Consider the following 25,272-nt stretch of genomic DNA (forward strand, 5'->3'; position numbering starts at 1 on the left):
CTCTGCCTCCCTCCTGGCCTCATCTCCCACGCTGTCCCTTGGCGCAGCTGCTCAGCCCCGAAGTTGTGGCCAAGCTCTTTGCTTTCTCGAGTCTGTCACCGAGTTCCTCCCAATCCCAAACCCAGGCTGCACATGGATGGGCTCTCTTCCCATTCTTCCAGCCTCAGAGAAAACCTCCCCTCACAGAATCCTGGATAAATGAGCTCCACCACGTATAGGCTGACTATCCTTTATCCAACATGCAGAAGTGTTCCCAAGTTTTTGAATTTTGAAATATCTGCTCATATTTCACGTGTAGAGCATTCCTAATCCAAAAAATATTGAAATCTAAAGTGCTCCAACATTTGAATCCTTTTGAATGTTGCTGGCACGCAAAATTTCAGATTTCAGAGCATTTTGGATTTCTGGTTTTTAAGGATGCTCAATCCATATGCATTTCTACCTTGACATACTTTACCTTTTTTCCCCTGTAACTTTATTATAATTTATTATTGTCTTAGTTTGCCTGTTGCTGGGACAAAATACCCAACACCCACAACTAAAAAGAGGAGAGGTTTCTTTTGGCTCATGTTTTCAGTCTATGGTTGGCTAGCTCCAGGACAGGAACAGCATGGCAGAGGGGCCTGGTGGAAGAGAGGTCCCTAACCCCATGGCAGCCAGGAAGCACAGGAAGGTGGTAAGAGTCGAGGACATATATACACCCTTCCAGGTCAGTTCCCAGTGACCCACCTCTTGCAACCATGAGACTTTGGGGGACACTTTCGATCCGAACCATAACAATTATATTAATGTGCGTCTGTCTATTAGAGCAATGACTCTCAAGCCTTGGTAGTACACAAGACTCTCCTATAGACAAACAAGAGTTTCGCCTCCTGGGTCGCAGGCCAAGTGATTCTGCTTGATTCAGCAGTCGGGGGTGTCCAGGTGTCCAGTTTCTGCACACACCCACCAGATCCTGCAGGAGGTCTGAGTCTCATACTTAGAGGAAGAGCACCAGACTCTAAGCACCTTGAATGAGTATTAAACATAGCACAGGGAACAGGAAAGAGACAGAGCTTCCGTCTTACTGGAAATTACTGCCATGCATCCCTCACTTGTGGCAGACAGGACCCTGCAGTACTCAGTGAGGACAGGGCAGAGGAGGGGCACGTGGTTTCCAACAGCAGGACAAGACTATCTTCATGATACATTCTGGTGTGTCCACAGGAGACAGTGACAGGCACCATTGCACTTATGTGGCAACTGTCACTGGAGAAGAGGGCAGAAGTGGCTGTGGAGAGAATACTCAGAACCGGAACGTGAACACCCAAGACATCTTTCCCATCCAGAATTAGTAGGGGATGGGACTACGTGCTGGCTGGCAGACAAGGAGGGGTAGCGAATCTGACCTGCTGGTAGCCATCAAGGTTGTCAGTACCAACACTGCCTTTTGTGGCTCAGGCACACGGCCTTGTCCTGGAGACACCTCGTCTAACATGAGGTCATAGTTTATGATGGTGAGAGACTATGTGTGCTGAGCTCATCGTCTCTGGATGTCGCACCATGGGGCTAGGCTTGGGTTACCACATGTTCCTTCCTCCTGCAGCATCCCTGCCTCAGTCTCGTGATTTGGTGTCCCTTGGAAGGGGGCACATGACGGCCACAGTCTGAAGAACACAAGAGCAGGAAGCTGAGTCGCCTATTCATGAAGATTTGGCTCTCTTCATTTTTGTGTAAAAAACAAAAAGGACCCATATTTTATGGTCACCTGGCAAGCCACTAGAAATTTCTGTTTCGAACCCTAGGCCCTTTCAGGGACTTGATCGAAATTTAAAGAGAAGAAAAAGGTCTGTTTTCCAGCGCACTCCCAGAAGGGCAGTCTCCATTTCTCCTGTGTTTTTCTGTAGGTCGGCAGCATGAGAGCTCCCACGCCACAACTGGCAACACCTCCCTCCTCCTGCTGCTTCTGCTTCCCTCCCTGCCCTTCGCCCAGCATCATTCTGCACAGCCAGCTGCCCAGGCTGGGGAGGTGGGGGACAGTGACGAAGAGCACTTCCCCCTTTCATGACATTTTGCTCACAAATGTCATTGAACTACAGAGATTTTGTTTCTTAACAAGGGACTGAAAATATCATTTCCCCTGTCCTCGTCCCAAAGAGAAGTTGATATGCATTTAAGTAGCAGGATGTCTGATTCCAGGCAAAGAAAGGACCTGTTTAAGTTTCCTTGAGACAATTTCCAGGAGGATCCAGAGCTGATCTGCAAGGAGACAGCCACGCTCAAGGTCTAGGATGTGTCAGAGAGTGAAAACAATCAGCCCCACAGTCTGCTCTGAGGCTCAGGGCCACAGAGGCTCTCTCTTCCCACTTGATTTTCACTGTCCACAAAGCCAAAGGAAAATCCCACAGCTCTCTCTTCAAGGGCAGGCTGGCACTTGGCTCGGCAACACTTCATTATCAAATCCACACGGATGTGAGCACTAACAGACCTAGCTCTTGATAATTACCATAATAAGAACAGCCAGAATCTAAAACATGGACACATTTTGGTGTGTGTGTGTGTGTTTTAGAAATTTTTTTTTTCTGTGCTTCTGTGAATTTCTAAAAATACTTCCCAAAATATTACTTTAAAACTTTCATTTTGGGTAGTTTGGTCATTGTTTTGTTGATGCCTTGTGAAAAGCCACAGGAGATGAATTTGTGGGGTAAGACACATGACTTCATGAGCCCAAACTTTCTTTATCAAAAGCAAACACTTACTCCTGGCATTGGCCAAGACAGACTTAGGCTCATTACCTTTGCATCTAGACCAAGGGTCTCTAACCCCTGGGCTACTGACCAGTATCAGTCTGTTAGGAACCTGAGCTCTATCTCCAGTCAGATCCGCAGTGACATTAGATTCTCAGAGAAGCACAACACTACTGTGAACGGTGCATGAGAAGGATCGAGGCTGCATGTTCCTTATGACAACCTAATGCCTGGTGACGGATGGTAGAGCTGAGGCGATGATGGCAGCATTAGGGAATGTAATTATTATGTGTCACAAACATATACAGATAGAAAAGAGAGAGAGACTAACATTCCCCCATCTGTGGAAAAACTCCCTTCCATGAAACCAGTCCCTGGTGGCAAAAGGTAGGGGACCTTTGGTCTAGACAATGAAGGTAGACTCAAAAGAGATCCATCAAGCCGGGGATTTAGCTCAGTGTCACCACACCTGTCTTGCAAATGCAGGGTCCGGAGTTCAATCCCCAGTACCAAGAAAAAAAAAAAGAGATCAGTCAAGTGACCTTGTTTACTGTGAGCCTTAATGATTATTCCAACATTTGATCTGAATTCAGTGTATAAAGTTTTAAATATTTGGCCTAAAATATATTTTCCATTTATTCCATTTTTAACTATTCTCAACCCTATCCATGCAATTGTAAGGTAAATAATGTGAACTGTAAGAGAAAGAACTTTTAAAGATATTTGAAAATTTTGAATATAAAGAACTAAATGTGGGCTGTAGGTATAGCTTTAGTGGTACTGTTTGCCTCCCAAATGGGAGACCCTGGTTTCTATCCTCAACACCACAAAATAAACAAATGAAACATATGAAGAGAATAAAAAATCAACTTTCAAGGGAGTTTAAAACTCATGACCTGTAGCAGAAAGAGGCCACATATTCCAGAACAGAACATCACACACTTTAAATTCCCTTCTGAAGATATATCTCTAATGCATAAGCCTTCTACATTTTTGTTTACATTTTCCTGTTTCACTTTTTAGTGAAAAAATTTCAAACAATAATAAGGAGGCAGTAACCATGATGGTTTCCTATGGAGCCATCATCCAACTTTGCTACTTATGAGTTCATGGCCAGTTTGGAACCATCTGTTCAACCTTGCCCCAAGTTTGAAGTAAATATAGTTTGAAGTAAAAATATCTTATGTGTAAATATTTCAATATGTATCGCTAAAAGATCAGGATTTTTAAGTTAATATGAAATTGGCATTTGTTATGATTCTGTTTTCTTCCCCCAGCTCCTTCCCAATTTAAATAATGGTGGGTGTTGTTGTTGTTTGTACAGCTGTTTTTTCCAAAGGGACTATGATAACCTTTTGTCTGCTGATCCTTTCCAAGTTAGCCATGAAACAAGTCTCTGACTAGTAGCACACAAAAAAGTTAGTTTTATTTTATTTTAAACACTAAGTGGGAAAGAATTCTTACCCGAATACCTAACATTACTACTCACTTTGTCTCACTGGTCCTGATTCTTTAGGGCCACAAGTTCAAGTCCGTGCTGGGAATTTTATTCCTTGATGAGAACTTGGGGAGTAATAAATGTGTTGGTGGTAAGAAAAGGAGGTGTAGTGGGCCCCCCTTTCTCCATGTACTAGCACTTATAAAGTCACAAATGACCTTCTTGAAGAAATAATGGGGGAGGCATCAGGAAGCCCCAAACATCAGAGGTTGCTTAGCCTCTGCCTGGAAATAGAAATATTTTGCTCTTGGAAATTTGCTGCTGCCTCAGGAATGATTATTAACAGGCTCCAAAGCACTATCCTAAACCCCATTCCTTATAGAAACAGCAGTTTAAAAGGGGGAAGGAAATGAAATACCAAAGTTTCACTTTTCGCTGGAAGCCAGAACCAATTAGATCTTGGTTACCTTATAGCGTGTTTGTTCCACATCATAGATCTTTTTCTCTGATACCATTTTCGGGGCAAAGAACTTGGCCAACTTTGCAAGGTAAACTCCATTCCGGAGCCCTTCCTCCAGCTCAGTGGTTGGTGGCAATTCTTCAACTAAGCAGACTTCCATCCACCTAAAAAGAGTGAAAAATGTTAGAAGTGTCCCTGGCCAGGTGACCTTTTGTACATGAAGGAGAGCAGGGTCTCAGGTGTCTGGGGGTGACCCTGGTGGGGTCAGAGCAGGAGATGAACGTGGGCATAAAAGCCCAGAGGATCCAGACTCATTTTCCTGCCAGAGCCCATCAGCTCCACCTTCAGCTGAGTCTCTGCCAATTCTCTTTGGTGCCAATGAGGGAAAAAGGCCAAACCACTTTGTAAGAGTGGATTTAGTCCTGCTTACATTAAAGAAAAAATAATTCCAAGTTTATTAGCCTTTAGCAGAGGCAATTCTTGTAAGGGTTGTGCCCTGGGAGAGCATAGTTCAAAGTACTAAAATACACAGTTGCCTCAGCTTGGAAATGAGTATAGGGAAGGAAGCAGGCATGGAAAGGGGCATCAGAACTTCAGAAAGCAGACGAATCTTCTTTACATAATACACACTCCTTTTCCCAATTCTGGGAATGTATTAAATACTCTCACCTTTGGGGGAAGATTAAAGTAACTACAGAGTTCTGAAAAAATACTTTACACATGATCAGATTGAATCTCAGGACACTGTGCCAGTATTGTAGAAAGGAGAGTCCCAGGGTCATTACTGACTCAAGGATGACAGTGGGAGAGAAGCCAGGACTGTTCACATCCCACCCTGGTGTGCTGAGGAGAATGACAAGGAGGATGTGCTTCCTACACATCCTTAAGTGACCACAGCCTACTGTAAGAGCCAAGAGTCAGGCAGGCATGCATTCTCAGAGGGAGAACCTGCCACCCAGCCATGATCCACACGCAAGTCCACATCGACCCAGGCATTCTCCTTGGAAATCACTGACACTGCAGCCTCGGATCTGCTCCCAAGGATCCACGGCCTCGATGCCTTCCACACATGCTGTGCAGAGATGCTGCCAGCTGAGCCTCACCCAACCTGCAGATGCTTCCAATGTCTGTGCTTCCTGTAGCTCTGGACAGGGTCTTTTAAAGCTCAGTAAGCTCCTAATAAGTGTAATTACTGACCACTTGTGTAAGGCATGATTAAAAATGGAATAGATGAGAAAATATAAACATAAGCAATACCTCTGAAGAGCATTAAATACTGTATAACTGATTGCTTAGCATGACAGTTTGATTCCCAGCATGGTAAAAACAAACAAACAAACAAACCCATCTATCTATCTATCTATCTATCTATCTATCTATCTATCTATCTATATTTGAGAAGACAATGCAATTTGAAGGAAAAACAAGAGGACCATGTAAAAGAGGCTCACATGTCCACTGCTACATGGTAAAGCACTGTAAGAGTCTGAGAATGAAGGGAGACATTGGTTAATCACTAGAGTAATCAGGAAAAACATCAAGAAGGTGGTGGGATGGGAGTTAGCTTAGAACAGAGATTTGGGAAGATAGGGAGAGAACTTGCAGCTGGGAACCTGAGAAGTCCAAAGGCCTAAGGAAACATAGTAGTCTGGTGGGGGAAAGCCAGAGAAGCTTTAGGCATTTGGGGCTCCCAGAAGGAAAGAGGAATGGGCGTCTACACTGTATCTACAGTGGAAGTGAGCGATGGAAGATGAGCCTAGGAGGAGAAGTGTTGACATGCGTTGCTGCTGGGAGTTCCTGGCAGCTTCACAGAAGAGAAGTGACATGCTGACAGCAGTGATTACAGCAAATTAATCTCTATGGATGCCTCAGAGACCCAGTTCTTTGTCAGGCCTTTCTCACTGTGAGGTGCTGAGGGACTGCATCAGATATGAAGAAATGGGAGGGGAAGAAACCAAGAGATGTTTCAAGGAAAGTCTAACTGGACTTGGTGACAGCTTAGTTGGGGGGGAGGGGTAAAAGAAAGAAAATTAGTACCAGCCAGGGAGAGGGGTGTGACACAAAGGAGTCCCAGGACTTGGCCACCAGTGGTAGTGTAACTTCAAGCCAATCCCCTAACCTCCGGGGCCCTGGTTCTCTCCTCTGCTAAATGTGGGGGCAGTGGTGAGGAGATCAGATAATAAAGCACTTCCCAGTTCCAATGTCCTACAGGATGGTGAAACTGGAAGAACAAGAGGTAAAAAGTGACGATGATGAGCTTAATTTTCCACTTATCACGAATGTCTCAGTGACTTTCTCGTTTCTAATACCCAGTAGCCAGAACTTAAAGAAAGAAAGGTTTATTTTGGATCACAGTTTGTAGAGGTTTCAGTCCATAGTTGGCTGACGGCAAGGCAGGGCATTATAGCAGAGGGACATGGCAGAGAAAAACAGTCCATGGCAGGGCAGGCAGGATATGCAGCAAGTCTTCCTTCTTCTTTCCCTTTTTATTCTGTCCAGGCTACAAGTCTGTTGGTTGGTGCCACTCACACCCAGGGTGGGTCTTTCTTTTTTAGTAAATCTATCATGCACACCCAGAACTACACTAAACCAATCAGTGGATTGATTAATCCTGTATCTCACACCCATGATCCAGCCACTCCTAAAAGCCCCACCTATGAGTATATGAGGTTTTGGGGGGACATTTAAATATGAGCCACAAAAATGAATAAGGTGAACAAGGGATATTTGTTTTACATAAGACTTGTTTCAAATAAACTGAAGTAAGGAGTATAATGGACATGGTAAGTTTTAGAAAAGAAATACATAGTAATGCTTCCTTAAACAACAAATCAGGCCATGCTAAGAGCCAACACACAAGACCAACCACGTCAGTCAACTGTCACTATAATGGAAAACCTGAGGCAGTCAATTCTAGAGACATAAAGTTCATTTTGGTTCACAGTTTTGAGGGTTCTAGTCCAAGATTAGTCCTCTGGAGGGGACCCTCGATGGCAATGGGGGGAGTATGTGGTGGAGCCAAATGCTTCATGGCCAGGAAGCAAAAGACAGAGAAGGGGCTAGGGTCCCATAGTCCCCTTTAAGGTCATCCTCCAATGACCTTAGGACCTCTCACAAGGCCTGTCCTCTTAAAGGTGTAGCACACCTCCCAATAGCACTGCATGGGACCAAGCCTTTAACACACAGACCATCAGGGAACATTCAACACCCAAACTACTGTACCAAGTTAACTTAAATAAACTTATTGAAACATTAAGCTATTTCACATCAAAACACAATCTGTTTTTAACCAATAATGTTTTCAAATAATTATCTTGAAAAAAATTTCTAAACTTTTTCCCATAGTAATATAGAAACAACTCTGAAGTATAATGTTTTAGATTTAGGCTTGATTTTTAAAAGGAAGATAATCACATTTGTTTCTGTCTCTATTAGAATACACATGCAGTTGGCTCGAAGCACTGATGAGATCAAAAACTTAGGTTAGATACATCCTATTCAGAATACAGTCATGGCAAACGCTTATGACACCATGAACTCTCAGCAAACACAATCTCTCTATAGTCCTTTTGTACTCGGCAACTTGTTTACACATTACTGGAGGCGAAGGATATAGCTCAGTGATAGAGCACTTGCCTGGCATATGCAAGGCCATGAATTCAATTCCCAGCACCACAAAAACAAACATACACATAACGGGTACTCAAATACAGTTATTAAATGAAAGATCCAAGCACTACGGTTACATTGTAAAATCTATTAGAACACCGGCCAACACTTACAAAAACTGCATTTTTGCAACCTTAGGCATTACTGGCAAGGTCTCCTTTCCCTGTGTTACATCCAAAAGATGACACTGTTATCAATGGTAGCTATTTTAATAATGGATTTAATGCTCTGTGGGGATTATCACTTAATCTTCCCAAGCACCCTATAAGGAAAAGGTGCTATTAGGATCACCAGGATGACTTTCTGAGATGATTTTTCAGTTCTTCTGAGGCTTATAAAAGCCCAAGGCCACACAGCTGAGAAGCGAAATAACTCATTAAGCTTCCAAGGGCTTCTGATCCTCTAATTCCAATGTGTAACTTCTTATAATTCACCCAACAGAAGACTGAATCTTCCAGTCCAGGTGCACGGTCTGGTACAAAACAAAAGTGATACCAAGGGATCCCCAGCCACTTTCCAGAGCAAAAGCGGGAGTTTCACATTTGGAGATGCAGGTGCTGCTATGGTTTGCCGTACACAGTCAGAGGATAGTAGGTTCACTCTCTTTGTTACCTACCTGGCCACAGGCACGGTAAGTGATCCAGGCTGCCTCTTGTGGGGTCTGTGGCAAGACAGAGGGAGGCTTCTGGAGGATGAGAGACTATGCAAATGGAGCCACCCACCTCGGGATCTCCTGTAGGCTTACTCAAGATCCGAAGGACTTTCCTGAGAGTATCCAACTTGGAAACTCATCAATCACTTGTGGGCATGTGGTCAATAAACACAAGGCTACTCTGAGACAAGCAACAGGCTGCTGACACAATTAGCCCAGCTGGGCACTTCACATTGTTCTAAATGTACTAAGATATCTCTCAGGGAAGCACAAACCAAGATGTACAAATTTCTAAACTAGTGCATGTCATGATCATGTGAATATCCTTGGCACCCTACAAAAGAATCAGTTGAGGGCTGGGGATTTAGCTCAGTAACAATGCGCCTGCCTTGCAAGCACAAGGTCCTGAGTTCAATCCCCAGTACCAAAGGAAAAAAAGAAAAAAAAAGAATCAGTTGAGCCAATGTTTATTTTTAAGTTCTCAATTCTATTCCAACAATCTATGATTTATGTATAGATAATACAACATGTAAATATAAAATCAGGCTAGCAAGTCTTCCTATACTATAAAAAGAGTATGTTCAGATTTGCCCAAAATCCACAGAAAAGAAAGTTTCAATTGTTCCACCTTCCCTCCTGCTGCCTTTCATTGCTTCTTTCCCGCTCCTTTTATAGATTCCTTTTATTAGCCCACAACACTTGTCTCATCCCAAAGCAAAAGTCGAAGTTATTTCTTCTGAGCCCTTGAAGGGCTGCTGAGACCCTCTCCTTCCTTCCCAGAATGAAGAGACCCTATTGGTATTGCTTATTTTCTCTTTTCTCTGCAGGCAAGCAAGGAATCATTTATGAAGCTCAGAGAAACAAAATAGGAGTAAGAAGAATTTCCTTTTTATTATTCAAACTGGCTCTCTCCAACCTGGTGTGTGCGTGCGTGCGTGCGTGCGTGCGTGCGTGTGTGTGTGTGTGTGTTTGGAGTTGAGATAGTTTCTGTATGTAGCTCTGTGTAAATGTATGAGGTTCAAGCCAAATGAAAATAGAGGAAGGAGAGGGGAACAAGTAAAGAGAAAGGAAGGGGCTGGAGATTTAGCTCAGCGGTTCCGCTGCCTACCTCGCAAGCGCAAGGACCTGAATTTGATCCCGAGTACAAAAAAAAAAAAAGAGAAAGGAAGAAAAAAAAAAGAAAAAGGAAGAAAAAAAAGACATTTTCAATTTTTGATTAAAGCTAAAGAAAAATAATTATTTTGTCTTTCAGGAGGAAAAAAGGTCACAAAAATTCCATGACACATGATCCATTCTCTTGTACTCCATTGTACTTTGCAGAGCATATGAAAGTTGTCTTGAGATTATTTGGTATCTGAGTTGTTATTCAGGAAATCACCAACTATAAATCTTGGTCTAATCATACAGTGCTGTATGGAATAAATATCTCAGAGGGAGAGGTGCTGGCCAAGCACAGAAAATGTGTTTTTCTGCATAAGCCTATTTTATGTAGTGCCCTGTTCTGTGAGCTTTCAGGTACCATAAGTCAATTTTCTTTTGAAAAATCAACATGTGATATTTGTTTTATAAAGAATATAAAAAATCTGCTCTTTGTTTTTTATGTATAGCATAATTGGTCACTCTTCACTATCTGTGCCAAAATAGAATAAAATAACATCAGAAAGCCTAAATTAAGGTTCCATGGTAAATTTTTTCATTAGCTGTAGGATGACATCAAACTGTCACCATGATTCTATCAACCTTATGAGCTCAGGGGAATGTGAATGTAGGAGAAAACACTGCAAAACTGATGTAGGGATCCATGGGCCACCATCTTTTTCTCATACAAAACTTACTTGATTCATTATAAGAAAGTGACATAAAATACTATTTTCTTTGAAATATACAAAGAATCAATATATGACTCTGAGATTGAGCAGGAATGGTGCAGACTTCAGAGGTCTTACTTATTGGTGTCCTTGTTAGGATGGAGATAATACAGCAGAATTGTTGGGTTTGGTAAATATTTCCCGACTGTGTTCTACAGAATACTGGGTCAGTTCAGTGGTAACAGAGAAATCCCTGGTAGAAATATGGACATTGAAGTGATCCTAGAGAGGGCCAGGTATTTAGCTCAGTGGTTTCACCGCCTACTGTGCGAGCACAAGGACCCGAATTTGATCCCCAGGACAAAAAAAAAAAAAGTGATCCTAGAGAAGTTTCAGGTAGAAATGAGGAACATTACTGGACACTGCACAAAACAATGTTCTTTGTTGAATAAAGGCAGAAAACTTTACTGAAACTGTTCTAGTGTTTTGTGGAAGGTGGCTCATGTGAGTTTATGACCTTGGATATTCAGTATTCAGCTGATAAGAATTCTAAACAGTAGTGAAAGAACAGCCTGAGTCTGCCTGTTGTTTACAGTAAAACACAAGGAGACAGAGAAATTCAAGAAGGAATTGTCAAGCAAAATAAATGAGAAAAGATTTGGAAAATTCTCTGCCTATCCATATTGCAAAATATTAGAAAGCATGTTCTCGAAGAGAGCACCAATGATGTAGTTGGACACAGACAATCACCCCATAAAGAGATCACAGAGTGAATCATAGATCTAATTAGGCATTGCAACAGAATCCAGGAATACAGGCGGTTATATTAACAGAAATAAGACTAGCTTATACTACAGAAGACAGAGATAGGACAAAAATGAAGCAAAGCTGCCAGACTTCTGAGGTTCTACAAGATGGAATAACAGAGCTGGCTGTTTGGGAATATGTATTACCCTTCAAGAAGAGAAGAATGACCCCTTCCATCCACAACCCCAAAGGTATGGCCCAGGCATGAAGCTGTGTACTCCTTGGCTTCAAAGGGTAAGGCTATCTTTGCTGCATCTTCAGTGGACCAAGTTACTATCACCCAGAGCATCAAAAAAAGAGTGGCCATCCAGGATGTTGGGTAGATGCCACCACCACAGTGGGCTAGGAGGACAGAGCATCAAGTAGAGAGAATTATTTTCAGGTTTTAAAATTTAATGTACCAAGCCCTGCCAGGTGTTGGACTTGCTTTAGATCCACTACCCCTTTTTCTGATTTCTCATTTTTGGAATGGGAACACTTATCCTGCACTTGTCCCATGATTGTATTGTGAAAAACAAATAACCTACCTGGTTTCATAGGTTTAGAGTCAGAGATGGATTTATGTCTCAAGGCAACTCGTACCTCAAGTCTCACCTCCACCTGACCCAGATGATATTTAGAAGAGAACTGATGCTAATGGATTTACACATTGGCTGCTGGATGTGGGTCGATGTATGTGAAAAGGACCTGAAATTTGGGGTTGTAGAGGGCAGTGTTACAGACAGAATGAGTCCCTCCCAAATTTATATGTTGAAGTCCCAGCCCAAAGTCTCTCGAAGTGAGACTGAATTTTCAGACAGGGCCTTTAAAGAGACAGTTAAATTAAAATGGGATCAGAAAGGTGGGCTATAATCCAATCTGACTGGGGTCTTGGAAGGGGGGATTAAAACCAAGGAAAGAGGCTTCAGAAGCAACCAAAATGGGCCAGGGATTTAGCTCAGTGGTTCCGCTGCCTGCCTCGCAAGTGCAAGGTCCCGAGTTCGGTCCTCAGTACCAAAAAAAAAAAGAAGCAACCAAAAACTGCAGACACCTTGATCTTGGATTTCCAGTCTCTGAAACCATGAGAAAGTAAATTTCTGTTGTCTAAGCCACACCATCTATGGCTGGCCAAGTAAACTAATACACGGTTAGAATATCAATCACCACCCATCAGCTAAAACCCCTTATTACCTAGTTGTATTTTGTCTTCAGTGGATTTACTACTACCTGACAAATTATGTGGCATATTTAAAATGCTTGGTAACAGAACTGTTTTGAATTTCAAAATATTTGCATATACATAATGAGATATCTTGGGGTATAGAACTCAATTCTAAACCCAAAATTCATTTGTATTTTATAAACACCTTACACACACAGCCTGAAGGTAATTTCATACAGTATTTTTAGTGTACCTTCATTTTAACTGTGACCTGTCACATAAGGTCAGGTGTGGAATTTTCTTTCCATTTATGACCTTACTGTTGTTAGTGCTCAAAAAGTTTTAGATTTTTGGAGCAGTTTGGATTTTGGATTAGGGATTCTCATCCTGTATCATATTTATTTGTCCAATCGACTTATCTACACTGAATGTAAACTATTCACCAGCAAGAGTCATATATATATATATATATATATATATATATATATATAAAACTCTCTCTCTATATATATCACTGGATAAAAGCACAAACTAACAGAAACATGCCTAAGGCCGAGCCCAAGATCTGCCCCTTGAGTTATGTGCTCCATGGCTAACTGACTGGGCCTGCCTCAGTTCCCTCATCTGTAAGATGTAGATAATAATAATTCTGCTTCAAGAGTGTTGTTGTGAGTTAATGGAAGAAAACACTAGAATAGTGCCTGGCACACAGGAATCACCACTGGTGGTAGCTATTGTAGCTTTTCACATCCCAGGACTGTTTCCCCTCCCAATCGCCGATATACAGTCATTCACTGTTTGCACCTGTCCTTCAACACAATTTGGTTAGCTATCCCCTGCCACACATCCCTCAGGAAGCACCCATGCTGCTTATGCCCAACATGCCTTCCCCTCTCATCACGGTCTGTTGCATCCCCTTAGCTGATCCACTCCTCCTCGCCTCACACATTCTACAGCCTTAGATTAAGTGCAGACTTAAATCGAATTTTGGAGGGGGTATGAAAATACTCATATATTCTCATAATAGCCAGGTTTCCTCTATAATGAGGCTCCCACAATGCTGATAATACCGACTGCAAACAACTGCAGCTCACAGGAGCTTAGGACACTGACTGGCACTTAGCATTCTTATACTCACCTGATGCGACCAATATTATTTCCCTTTAACACAGCAGCAAAAGGAGAGGTTTAGAGTGCTAAGAGACTTGTTTCAGATCACACAGCTAATAAGCTGCTGAGCAGTGATTTAAATCCAGGTTGTCACCTCCACAAGATACATCTCCGCCACACTCCACTCTGCTTTGACAAACCCTTTGAGAGCAATCCAATGAACAGTGCTTAAGCTCAGTTCCTAGGAAACTTACAGTACAGCCTTCTGTAAAACTAAAAAAAGCCAGCTCCAATCTAAGCTATGTTTCCCTAATGCAAAGTGTGTCTGTACTTCAATACTAGACAAAGGTGCATGGACTCCTTGGGACTGGCTGATGTTTCTAGAAGCATCTGTGGGCTACAGCTGTGCACTGGACCTTGGGCTCCACTACCCCAGTTTCAACTTGCTCCTGCAACTTCTGAGTCATGATCACCTTCAGGCACAACAATCTCTGCACCACAATTTCGTCTTTCAGAAAATTGGGAACAACACTAGCTTCAGCTGCTGTGAGCATGAAAGCAGATAACACGTGTGGAATCACCTAGCAGAAAAGCACCCGGCAGGCCACAGATGCTTCAGAAACAATTGTTCACATAAAGAAATACAAAGGATTGAAGCCAACCACGCTGTCCTCGATAGAGCAGCCTGGCCACTCGTCCCTGAATGTATAAGACTGCAATCTCCTAGGCGGAGACCACTGGGCCATACAACACCCTACTGGAAAATACCCTGTCCAAGGAGCCTCAGAGAACTGACCCCCAAAGTGGGATTCTGTCATGTGGGTTCCCGGGAACTCGCTATAAATGGAACTAAGCTATCTTACCCTTTTGCAGTGCAAAGCACGTTCCACTTTGCAAGATAACCACGAGCTGGGGTGCAGAGTCAAGAAGAAAGAACTGAAAGTACTGGGCAGCAGTTTCCTGATGCATGAGCTCTCACCTCAGGCTTCCGCATAAATTCAGCCTAAACACTTATCTAAGACTTGATGAAGCAGATTCTCCTTCCTGGGTTTGTCTTGCTCTGTGCACATGATCTAACCACAAAATAATCACTGATGTTGCACTTTAAATATTTCTCTGCCCCAATGTAGAAAGGAAAATGAAAGCAGCAAGCTTCCAAAGATCACTAAGTAAACCTACTTAGCCACAACACCTTCCTACCCCTCACTTCCCTTCTGACAGCCCAAACACCGGATATGGAATTGTTAAATAATGGACATTCTAGAAGATCAAGAGAATGCATAGCTAAAGCTAAAGCCAGGCTGACATGTGAGAAACGTAACTGGCAAAAGCTGAACCCAGTCTGGGTTTCCTTCCCTTCAACTACAGGTATCTTATGCTCACAGTTAACTCTGTCTTGGAGGTGGAGAATGAGGACCAGATGTTATGACTGGTTCCTCTACAGTCTGAATGACAAGAGCACAGGGCTCTGGGCAGGTAACCTGAAGCAATAGCACAAGATGACACTATGAAGAATGTAACTGTGAGAAATGTCATTTCAGTGTCATCCTCAGCCCCTTCCTCCCCTAGTTACATCCTATGTCCTCTGCCCAGCCCTTACTGATTTACCCTGCCCCCACTACCAGCTGTACTAAGGAAGTGACAAATGGGGACTCACTAGATGCCGTCAGTCATTGTCACTAAGAGGAGAATGAAAAGAATCCAACATATGTTCTTGCAAATGCCTCCCACTCTGCACTCCCACCACCCCCTCCTCCTCTTCACCGGCACCCAATCTTTATAAGCCATGAGCCATTTTTTAATTTCCCTTCAGGAGAAATGTACGAGGAGCAGATAGAAGGGAGTGTGCAAGCACTGTTTCTTTCAGGTGTTTGTTCATAGTTACAGCTCAGTTCCTGAAGTCCGGACTGAAACAGGGCTGTGCACTAATGCTCCTGCTAATGCCAACCATGGCGAGTGGAAGGAAGGACAGTGGTGAAGCCAGTGCTGCACTGGGGCCAGGTGGGCTGCCAAGTAGAAAGGGTGCAGATGGTGCTCCCGGCACCTCACTCTGCCCAGACAGGAGCGCCCTGGTCCTCCGTCGACCACAGCAGCTCTCGATAGATCAATTCCTATGGCAACAGATCTATGTATAATGCACTAAAAATAAACAGCAATGTTTTAAATGGGGGACAGACACTTGTGTTCATTTCTGGGAATACAGCAAGAGACAAAACATGGCAACTTGCATCGGAGGCCGTAGAAATGCTCTTTGACTCTATAATTCGCTACTGGGCATCTATGCTGGCTGGCTAAATACCAAAGGAAAACAAAGAACAACAAGATCAACTACATGTATGAAGATATTAATGACGATTATGTTAAAAATCAGCAACTTCAAAATCTAATGATAAGAGATTGTGAAGTTATATTACACTACATAGATGAAGAACTACACAGCTTGAAAATCTAAGATGGTAACAGTAAAATGGAAGAACGCTGATAGAGTAAATTTAAAAATAATTTTTAAAGTCTATGTACTTTTTGTCATTTGTATTTACATATAAGTTATGAAAAAGATAAGTTGGTATATTAGGTTAGAGTTCTGGAGTTTCTTAAATTCATTTTGTGATAAACAAGCATCAGTTTAAAATATTAGAATAAGTACCATAGTTGCTTCAACTATTTTCAAAATGTCACTTCTCCCCTCTACAGACAGGTAATGCCAAAGCAGGTGTTCATCCAGCAGAGTGGGTGGGGCCTCTGGAGTCTCATAAGAAAAGCTATGGAGGGCCTGGGATTTAGCTCAGTGGTTACGCTGCCTGCCACGCAAGCGCAGGGGCCTGAGTTCGATCCTTGGTACCAAAAGAAGAAAAAAAAGAAAAGCTATCGAGTGGGATGAAAGAGCCACACTACTTACACAGACTGAAAACCCACAATATAAGAGACATTGTAAGGCACACAAATCTAAATGATATGCCTTCTACACATCTCAGTGGCTGCCTATGCAAGGCAGGGGACTAGAGATACAGGGAAGTAACTCTCTGGGGGCTCAGCACAAACCAGTACCTGCCACATACTAGTGGGCCCCTGTGCCACGCCCCAAGGAACATAGTCAGCTTGGCCTGGGCACCTGACGTCCTCCTGCAGGGCCACACGTGGTTTTGGGACAGCGGCAGACATTTCCCCTGTGGGATGCATGCCCTGCTCTCAACAGCAGCTGCTTACATGACACTGCTTCTGTTTGCTCCCAGATTCTAACTCCCCTTCTGTTGAAAACCAGACTAAAAGGCTGCAGGAAATCATTGTTACTGGGAAATAGTTAAACAAATTGGTAGAGTGCAGGCAACTGGGTTATACAATTGTGAGGTTTTACATATTGTAGCTCTGTGCGGATATAAACAAATTTATACACACAACATATACAGGGCATCTCTCGGTATCCATAGGGGACTGGTTTCAGGACACTCTCCCCCAAGAACACCAAAATGCAAAGATGCTCAAGTTGCTTATTAAAGTATTTGCATATAACCCATGTGCATTCTCTATTATACTTTAAATCATTCCTAGATTACTTATAATAATACAATGCAAAGCTATGCAAGTAGTTGTATTGTTAAGAGTGTAATAAGTAGGAAAAAATATCTTTACATGTTTAAAGGATTTTTAACCCCCAAATTTTGATCCATACTTGGCTGAAACCTCAGATGCAGATCCCAGGACTATTGAGGGCCAAGTATGCAGTTATTTCTCCATACAGTTATCTCTCTGTATGCATTGTTCCCTTACCTCTAAATGAATTAACTATTCAGAAATTATCTCTGGTAGGTCACAAAAGAATCTGGCAAGAGTGGTTACCTCTGCAGAGGGGACTAGCAGGAGGAAGACTTAATTTTCACTGTGTACCCTTCTCTTGGACCTTTTAAATTTTGTACCATGTGTGTTTATGACTACAAATAAAAGTTTTAAAGCACTTAATTAAGCAACCTCTCACTCTGTACACATATTACAAAATAAGCCTATGAAGTAAAATGTTCCCATCATGCCAGAGCCAGCAGGAAGCCAGCCAAGTCCTCCTCTCTAATCGATCTCTACCCTGCTTCCTCCTGGGTCCTTTCCCCCAGCTCAGCCACAAGCCACTCACAAGGTGGCAGCATTTGCTGCTAGAGATGCCTGACTCCCCTGTTTTTCTCTGCAGGTTAATAATTAATTGCACCCCTGCCACCCAGAATGCCTCCCTAGGACCAAAGCCGGCTGGGGATTGCTGTCTCTGTCACACGTCCCTGTGCTTGGGTCTCAACATGTCTTGGACTCAGAACTCAAGTCTCCTCTGATCCATGTAGGGCTGCAGGAGAGGCAGGCATCCTGGGGGCTTCTCATACCTTAGAAAAGTATTTTAAGTGCCTGTAAATTAATGCCATTTTCTTAGGTTTTTACTATCAGTCTGTTTCCTGCCTGCCAGCTCTTCACTCAGAACACCAGCTAGTGGGCTGCAGGGGCCACTGGAACCCGAAAAGGGTAACCAGGGGCCACAGGAGACACTGTCTGACCTGTGGGTCCTGCCCCTGGAGCACGGGGAGAACCCAGAGTTCCAACCACCATGAATTCTCACCTGGCTTCTGCAAAGCCTAAGAATTCCCAGAGAAGTAAGTCCCAGATCACCTGTCTAACACCAGAAATAGAGAAACCTTTTTTCTGTGGCAAATCCTCACAGAAGGGGAAACTACAAGTCCACATAAATAAAAAGCAATCTTGCCCCACCTATCTTAGGGTGACAAAAAGACAATTTGGTGCTTTTGGAAGGAGAAGCAAGAAGAAGCCTGGAAATAAACTTTTGTGTAATAAGAAAATAAAAATGTAACCTCCAGCTTTATGTTGGCACTCTTGGAGGCTGAGGAAGGAAGATCACAAATTCAGGCCCAGTCTGGGTACCTCAGTAACTCAGTGAGACCTAGTCACAAAATAAAAAATTTAAAGAGAACTAGAGAGGTAGCTGAATACAAAGGCGAAGGGTTTGATCCCAGTATCAAAGAAAAAATTCACTGTACAAGTGCAAACTGTATCATTAAGAAAAATGAAAAAGCCTAAGAAAAGCTTGATAGTCAAAAAAACTAGCTAGGACAAACAACACTGAGACACATGCCCTGGGGTCTCCTCTTACACAGGAAGCAGGACCGACCCTTGGACCAAGTTGGTGAGTGAGGAGGTTTCCAGTTGCCTGGGCGCAAGGCCAGAGGGCTGAGGGGAGATGCTGCCGTGGGCAGTGAAGAGATTGGAGAGGAGGGAACTTGCCCACCACACTGGGATCTGCTGCGATCACCTAAGTATTTCACCTTCTGTGAAGTTGGTAGCAAGCACACAGAGAGACACAGGCTGAATCTACAAGGAGAGTCACACGATGGTTTTAGGGAACAGGAGCTGGTTATAAGAGACCTCTCTTCCACTTCAGCTTTCTTGGGTTTCAGGAAATATGGCTCGAGGGACACCGGAGCAGCTCCAGGCAATAACAAATCATGCTTCGAGAGTGTCCTGGGTTGGCTTGGGTTTCACAATACCTCCCAGCCTCAACCCAACACCTTCCTGGTTGGTTATCTGCAAGACGCAGGGTCTGCAGCCGACCAACTACTCGCCCTTACAAGGATGTAAACATCTAGAGACGTTGCTAACTGTCTTTCCTGGCCAGGGTTACAAACGGCTTCTATTTCCTGAGCCACAATTCTGGCACATATGTAGACTATTAAGTACACAGTAACACTTAAGATCTTCACATATGTGAAAAGCAGAGTTCTCGATTACTTAACTCTGGACAAGAATAACAAGTTGTTGGTGTAGAATTAGGTGACAATGAACTAAGGCCCATGGCAGAGCTGAAGACAGCACACGCTCCCGGTGGACACACATAAAACACAGTTTAAATTATTTCAGGAAAGGGGAAGCAATTTAAAGTGACTTTTAACCGTAGGGTCTCATCTGTTGGCAAGACCTGTCCCCCATGAGACTCGAGGAACACAAGGACGGATAAGAAGGAGATTTCAGATTCTATCAGGAGCCAAAGTGTCAGTGGAGGTATTGAGTAGCAAGGCAGAGCAGGAGTACTAGTCACATGTAATCACCTAAATTATTTACATAAATTGGAATCAATCCAGACTCAATTTAGCCTGGGAAAACCCACCCTAGCAAACAGATACCTGCGAGGTGTGGCAGGTACTGAAGGGGAAGCTGGCTGGGTGGGGCTTCCGGCGACAGCTCTAGGCCTCTGCTGCTAGGACCTCAGAAGCAGGAAATCCAGATGCATGTGAGTTCTTTCAATTCTTAAATGCTCCGAATGAATTAAAAGCTAGTTAAACACCTGCTTGTTGAGGAAATATATCTGAAACTCTGAGAGGATTTCAAAGGGAGATGAAATACACTTGGGTTGCTCTCAGGTGGGCGAACAGGGGAGCTGTGGCTCCTTCCAGCACACTTCTGGAAAGGAATGCTTTCTCAGTGATGAAAGCACATTAGAGAAGGCTGTGCAAAACTAAGAGACAGCAGGGAAATGCAAACAAAACTATACGGAAATGCTGCTTCATACCCCTCGGGATGGCACTTCTAAACAAACAAAACCCACAGGAAACAACAAAGTTGCTGAGGGCATAGAGAAATTGAAACCCTCCACGCCCTGTTCTCCAAGACACTACAGTGTGACAGTGTGCAGGCCCTTCAGTCATGCCCAGAACACAGCTGCAGCACCCCTCTGGGCAGGCGGGCAAGTGTGCACACAGCTGCGAGTCAGTTTTCCCCAATCAGTCCATTCTCTCCTTTCACTCCTGCACCCCCAGTGGTTTCCTTTGCTTTCTTGTATCTACTGAGTAAAAAAAAAATGATGCAGCTTCCGCACACTTAATTCACACATGACTATGAGCTTTGTCATATAAAGTATGACTATTGGCTTATTTCAACTGCCCACTTTTTTAGTATGAAGAGGAGGCAGTGATTCACAGTCTGTCCAAGAAAGCACACCTTTCTATTTCCAAGTTCCTAACAGTGGGTCAGGAAAGGAAAGTTGTGAAGAAAACCTGGAGAACCCTGAACACTCTAGTCCTTATAAATAGTTAAAATAATGTCCATGGAGACTCCCACAGTACCTCCTAAAGCACCTCCTTTAGCCTGGCAATTGAAATTACCCACATCCCTGTAAGCGTCAGCCTGCGACGGTGCAAGACAGGACACTCAAGAAGAAATGCCAGGTGCACAGGGCAGGCAATGCCAGAGAAAACATCACTAATGTTCAGGGGACACTGCTGAGTAGGGCTCCTTCCTTACTATTGGAATTGTACCCAAGGCCCAGAGCTGAGGGTGGAGGGGCCAGCCACCCACCCTAGTTCAAGGCCATGAACCAGTGAGGACAGACACTGCCCGTACAGCTTGCCAAGAGGCCAGAGGGCCAGTTCTGCTGAGCACAGTCCTCCTGCCACCCAGTCCTCAGGAAAGGGCAAGCGGTAGATGTCGACTCTGGGGCAGGGCTTGTTTCTAGTGCAGGTTACTACCTGCTTCCCCCACAAGTTAGGAGTATGGGATGTGTTCCAAGAGAATCTCTAGGGGAAATGGGCACTGAAGGAGAGACGGGCATCCTGTTTCTTATCGGGCTGTTTGCTGGGCTTCAAACAGGGTATGTGAGAGACTAGGGAAACTTAGCATCCATCCTTGGAGGAATTGGGCTCAGACACCCATGACCCTAAGCCTGGCCCTCATTTCTGAACTGGAGGCCTGGAGGGTGATGCCCCCTAGAGGAGCCCCATGCAAGCAGAGGTCTGAAGGGAATATTCTCAGTGCAGGCTTTCAGGAAAGAAGACTGGACTCTCTCGGTCTACTGCAATTCTCCACAGCCCCCAACAGAAAGTGACAGTGGCGGCCAGAGAGGCAGGAGCCCCAGGACCCTGACTCACATGAGGAGCTGGGCACCGTGGACCATGAACACTGCAGAGGGGCACCCTGTTCCCCTCTGGTCCTTCAGAGGTGAGACAGGGGAATGCTAAACAGACCCTCGAGTGTCACAAACATGGACTGAGCACAGCCCAGTGTCAGAAAGGAGCCCACGGAAGCAGGGAGCTACAGCAGCCACTGCTCACCACCCGGGGAGTCAAGTGTCTGCCCAGCCTTTGCTCCCTCCCTCCGTCTTCTTCTCTCCGCCCAATACCCCGGAGGAGCTAGAGCTCAGGAGAGGATGTGAGTGGGTGAGTGAGGCACGAGATGAAGGGTTTAAGGAAGAATGTGGAACTTTAGAACATGCCGATATATCAGTGAGAGCCCAGTGGAAAGCAGTGCCCGAAGTCAACACCCTTCATGCTGTCACCTCGACCTGAGTGAGGCTCCCCAAGGAAGTGGTAACACAGGAGGCTAAAGGCACACTCACTGCGAACTCCTGAGTAGGGTGCAGTTGAAACCAGTCTACCAGCATCACCCCCTAATGTGCCCAAGCAAAGGTCAGCTGGGGTCCCTGGTAGCCTCTCTTCCAGGAGAAGCCTGGGGCCTGACTGAGTGTCCAAACCTCACCCTTCTCCAGATGTTAACTCACCAGGGAAACACACCTGCACACCTACTGGGCAGCAGGTACCACTCCACCTGAGGGACCACCAAGGTGGCTCCACCTCAGGGCTCCATACACGGCCCAAGGGTAGGCCCAGGATTCCAGCTCCGTCAACTGGAAATGAAATGTGTGCTGGCTCTGCCCCATGACGCCCATCTGGATGGGGAAGCAGAGCTGAGGGTCAAGTGAGCCTGGAGAGCGGCGGGTGCTCATAGTGACGTTAGAACTAGCAGCTGCTCACGTGGAGCTTAAACATACAAACTATTTTATTTACATTTTTGATTTTTAAAATCTGGCATTGCGATAGGTGGTTACTAATATAAAAACTATGTCAGTACATCCACCTTCTTTCCTAGTAACTCTTGGTAGGGGACACCCGTACTTGACAACTACAGTCTGACCTTTAGCAGAAAGACAAAAGCACTATTGAAGGAACAAAAAAAAAACCCAGTTCTGAACAGAATGCACCAGAACTCAAACTTGCCAAGCTGTCTGCACTCTGGAATTTTACAGAGTTTAATGTTAACTATCCAAAACCAGCCTGATAGGTCTCTCTGAAATAATACTTTAATACTCCCATGTATACCAGCTCCGTAGATGGCATTTTAGACATCAAAGGTCCCTGGGAACCACTGCACAGTAGGGCACTCTGGACAGGCTTCTATTAACCTTTTAAAAGCATAAACCAGGAGCTTATCTTAACCAAACGATCTCAGCTGTCAACCTCCTTGCTGCTGAATCACTAGGCAAACAGTGGGACTCTGAGTCACTGAATATTGCAGAAGGGGGCTTGATTTTGTGAGCAAAGATCTTTACCTAGAAATGGAGGCCATGCACTGAAAGGTGCACTCTTCCCCGCAGATAGTTCGAGTTAGAGCTCAGCAAGGAAACTTACCACAAATGAAAATGACAGTGTCTGAATTCAGTGCATCCCAAGCCACCAAATTCCACAGGGAGAAATACATATTCATTCACTCGTTCAATTTTCAGAGTTATACAACTTTACATTTAACTGAGTCTGTGAAGCTTATCAGCTGTCTGAACCATTTCCCAGAGGCATAAAATAAATGGAGATGGATATTAACCTTAAAACGAAGAGGAACTCAGCTGTAATACCAGCTATTCAGGAGGCTGAGGCAGGAGGATGAGGAGTTCAAGGCCAGCCTGGGCAATTTAGCAAAACTCCATCTCAAAAATAATAATAAAGGCCCAGGGATTTAGCTTAGTGGTGCCACCGCCTGCTTTGCAAGCACAAGGTTCCCAAGTCCAATCGCCAGTACCAAAATAAATAAATAAATAAATAACTAATAAAATAAATAAATAAATAAATAAAATTTAAAAATAATAAAAAGAAGCCGGGGATTTAGTTCAGTGGTTTCACCGCCTGCTGAGCAAGCACAAGGACCCAAGTTTGATCCCTGTTACCAAAAAAAAAAAAAGTTCCAAAAATAAAAAGAAGTAAAATTGAGATGAAAACATTCCCACCAAGTCTTTAAAAATAACTTACTAATCTTTAAAAAATTCTTATCGATTCTTAAAAGAAGGAAAAGAGAGTAGTACACAGTTTGATAGGAAACCTTTTGTCCAAATCAGTGTTCCATCAAAAGGTTTAAGAATATGCTGCTGGCATTGAGGCAATACTCTTAAGTGAAATAAATAGGACACAGATGTGTAAATACCGAATACTTTCTCTGGTGTGAGAAACTGAAAGTGTTAAATAAGGACTAAATGTATAATAGGTCATGTGAAATAGGAAGAAAAGGGGCAAAGGGGAAGGAAGTGGGAGGGCTAAGGGAAAGGATAGAAGGGAATGGGATTAATATGAGAAAATGGAAAAATAGGAACAAAATCTTTGTAAATAGGGAGGGCTGGAGGGGTTGAAGGGAGGGCTGGGCAAAGATGAAAAACAAGAACCAAGAGAGACTATGTAAAGGTGCAAATTTCCAATGATGAATGTAATTATATTGTATACCTAAAATGTACCAATGACTAGAATGAATAATCGATAATGTAAAATAGGAAGAAAAGGTCCAAAGGGGTAGGGGTAGTGGGAGGTACAGGGGAAAGGAAAGAAGGGAAAGGAAAAAATGATGAGAAATGGAAAAAATGGAAATAAAGTCTTTGTAAATAGGGAAGGGTGGAGGGTGTGAAGGGAGGGCTAGGAATGGGGAAAAAATAAGAACCAAGGTGCATTATATAAAGGTCCAATTCCCAATGAGAAATGTAATTGTGTTGTATACCTACAATGTACCAATAAAAGAATTTAATACAAAAAAAAAAAAGAATATGCTGCTGGGAAGCCACTTAAATGGTGCATGTTGGTAAGGAATAAGTAGTTCTCAGGAACAGATCTAACATTAATGTTATTCTTGCTCCTACTTTGTTTTTGTGCACACACAAAAAAATAATGAAACAAAGTTTCTCCCTTAATTGCCATCCCCACCCCATCTACTCATAGCACTTGTCTTTGCTTCTAGTGTGTTCCGTGACTTTCATCACATCAGTAAGCCTACAGAGGCCTCCAGCTGAAGAACAGAACGTAGTAAGCAGTCTTTGTCCCTCTGTCTACACCACAGAAATTGGCAACTTTTGTTCTGGAACAGGCAGAGTGAAGCTTCTTTAGGACTGACCCCAAGCCCTTCACCCACACAGACCTAGGCGAGCTCTGTGGAAATCACACTGACCTCTTGTTCACTTAATGCTCTGCGGTTGACATTCTGAAGTTCTGCATGTTTAACCAAAAGTCTCTCATTTTCATTTCAAAGTGGGTCCTGTAAATTATATAGGTAGCCCTACATAGAAGTGATTTCTTTTTAATGGTACCAAAGTGTTAAGCAAACATAAAGAAATTTTTACTTCATGTCATACATGGATTTTACTCTACTTTAAAAAACAGATGCCAAAACATTTTAT

The 25,272-nt window shown here is 43.6% G+C and overlaps 1 protein-coding gene across 4 annotated transcripts in view; it reads right to left on the reverse strand.

Annotated features, from left to right (window-relative positions):
* Iqgap2 (IQ motif containing GTPase activating protein 2) overlaps nt 1-25,272 on the reverse strand; it is a 284,128-nt gene that overhangs the window by 151,522 nt on the left and 107,334 nt on the right. For all 4 annotated transcript variants that reach the window (XM_004870168.4, XM_021248556.2, XM_087201158.1 and 1 more), the window contains one exon: nt 4,632-4,788. In XM_004870168.4, the coding sequence (XP_004870225.1) occupies nt 4,632-4,788 (157 nt within the window). The remainder of the gene's footprint in view (nt 1-4,631; nt 4,789-25,272) is intronic.

The sequence above is a fragment of the Heterocephalus glaber genome, unplaced genomic scaffold, assembly GCF_053883595.1.
Source record: "Heterocephalus glaber isolate CG9 unplaced genomic scaffold, H.glaber_assembly_v1.0 deba00001757, whole genome shotgun sequence".
In the NCBI taxonomy this organism is placed as follows: domain Eukaryota; kingdom Metazoa; phylum Chordata; class Mammalia; order Rodentia; family Bathyergidae; genus Heterocephalus; species Heterocephalus glaber.